Genomic DNA, 2,500 nt, shown 5'->3' with positions numbered 1-2,500 from the left:
AAATTATGCAATCTTGAACTTTGGACTTTTTGGTCGCATTTGAAATGGCCCAAAACCCCAATTTCAAAACCCGCTGTTGCCAGTGTAAATTACATACATTCCCAAACAACTCAAATTGCTATAACTTTTACTTGACAACACTGACAAATCACCCATTGTTTTCAAATTTGACTATATTAAATAGATAGAAATTATCCCATTAAAATGCTCCAAAATCTAGTTTGCGGAATCTTCGAATATATGAAATAAAAGCCAATGAATGGGGTATAGAATAAAATTAAATCGATTATTGAAAAAATAGGATCCTCGCCAAAATAATACTGATTCAAATTTGATAGTGAAAAAATTTGAGGAAAAACCAGGAATCCACAAACTTTTTTCTACAAATGCTAGAAACATCAAAAAGAGTAAAGTTGAAGCTGTTATCAATACTAATGATTAATGAACCCTTGAATCAAAATATAACATGTTATAATTATTAATTCGTTGAACTAGAAATTGTGGAATTTCTATGAAAGGGGGAGTGTGGCTCAGTGGTACGGTCTTTGCTTCGTGCTGGAATGGTATCGAGTTGGAATACCCGCTCGCTACATGGCATTGTGCAAGTCACTTGCTAGTCTAGAAGAGTGCGGCGCTACCCTGCGGCTGAATTCTGGATTATCCCGTGTTAAATTTAATTAGACACTAAATACATATTTCCTCTATGGGACAACTGAAGGAATTAAATTATTTATTATATAACGATTAATTCAATTATTTATTTAGAACAATCTATCATTCACGACACAACATTTACAGTAATTTTTCAAGAAGGATTTGGAATTTGGAGCGCTCGGTTTGTCAACAACATGAATTTAAATCAAACAACGGATTTGACTCAAATGTTGATACCAAACTATAGTGGGTGACAGGCGGGTAAAACTTGGCTTATTTCTCACTGTTATTTCAAATTAAAGGCATTTAAATTGAATGACTTTAACCTACATTTCCATCAACACTAAACAAACAGATTAAAAATTATTAGAAAGAAACAGAATATCATTTTTAGACAATGCTAGAAACGTTTTCGTGGAATAATTCATACCGCTGGCAGTTATAAAAGACAGCTAAATCGACAGAAACTCCTGCCGATGGGATTATATCGTTGAGAATACTATTTATCATAATAATAGTAATAATAATATCATTATAATAATAATAATAAATAATAATAATAATAATAATATAATAATAATATAATATAATAATAATAATATAATAGTAATAATAATATCAATCTATAATAATAATAGTAATAATACTATCAATCATAATAATAATAGTAATATAATAATAATAATGATAATAATAATAATAATAATAATAATAATAATATAATAATAATAATAAATAATAATAATAATAATAATAATAATAATAATAATAATAATAATAATAATAATAATGATAATAATAATATAATATAATAATAATAATAATAATATAGATAATAATAATAATAAATAATAATATAATAATAATAATAATAATAATAATAATAATAATAATAATAATAATAATATAATAATATATAAATAATAATCTATAATAATATAATAATAAGTAATTAGTCATCATCATCATCATCATCATCATCATCCATCATCATCATCATCATCATCATCTCATCATCATCATCGTCGTCGTCGTAATGATCATCTTCATCATCATTATTATCTTTATCATCATTATCATCATCATCATCATCATCATCATCATAATCATCATCATCATCATCATCACCATCAACATTTTCATCATCATTATAATCGTCATCACAAATAACTCACACCACACAATGACACAAAACATCAATCTTACCGTAAGAATAAGTCATAACCACTAAATGAAAGACGTAAATCCCCTTGATCGGTGCCGTGAATGTCCCTGTGGATGGATTAAATTGTCCACCCAGATCCATGATTCGATCCGTGAATAGAAGGGTCTGTCCAGCAATTACTTTTGTGTTGTCGTTTCTATTGTAGCCGTAGCTAAAGGCTACTGGGGACAGATCTGGGATAAATATTTGGTATGGATTAGAGATGATGATGATGATGATGATGATGATGATGATGATGATGATGATGATGTCATCATCCATTTATCTTCATCATCATCATCAATTTATCCCTCCTCTCATAAAATCATCTTCTCATAATTTTAAACATCACAAACATCCTCATCATTTACACACATCATCATCATCATCACATTTATCTCATCATCCTTCAAATTTATTTTATTTTATTTAACTTTTTCATCATCAAAAAAACATCCAATTTACTTTATTAAACGTATCACAAAAATCACACCAAAAAAATCACAAAACATCAATCTTACCGGGGCCCAAATTAAATCTAACCACCAAAAAGAAAAACCCTAAATCCCCCCTTTATCGGTGCCCCTGAAAAGTCCCCGTGGGTGGAAAATTAAAATTTTCCCCCCCAGATCCAAGATTCGA

At 28.6% G+C, this 2,500-nt stretch overlaps 1 protein-coding gene across 1 annotated transcript in view; it reads right to left on the bottom strand.

Moving 5' to 3' along the window:
• Positions 1-2,500, bottom strand: part of LOC144960602 (cerebellin-1-like) — a 27,770-nt gene that overhangs the window by 2,211 nt on the left and 23,059 nt on the right. The window contains exon 3 of the mRNA XM_078893830.1: positions 1,861-2,052. Coding sequence (XP_078749956.1) covers positions 1,861-2,052 — 192 coding nt within the window. The remainder of the gene's footprint in view (positions 1-1,860; positions 2,053-2,500) is intronic.

This window comes from Berghia stephanieae, chromosome 15 (genome assembly GCF_034508935.2).
Source record: "Berghia stephanieae isolate SIO BIC M18660-M18661 chromosome 15, UCSD_Bste_1.3, whole genome shotgun sequence".
Taxonomy (NCBI): Eukaryota; Metazoa; Mollusca; class Gastropoda; order Nudibranchia; family Aeolidiidae; genus Berghia; species Berghia stephanieae.
This window is presented reverse-complemented; position numbering and strand designations above follow the sequence as displayed.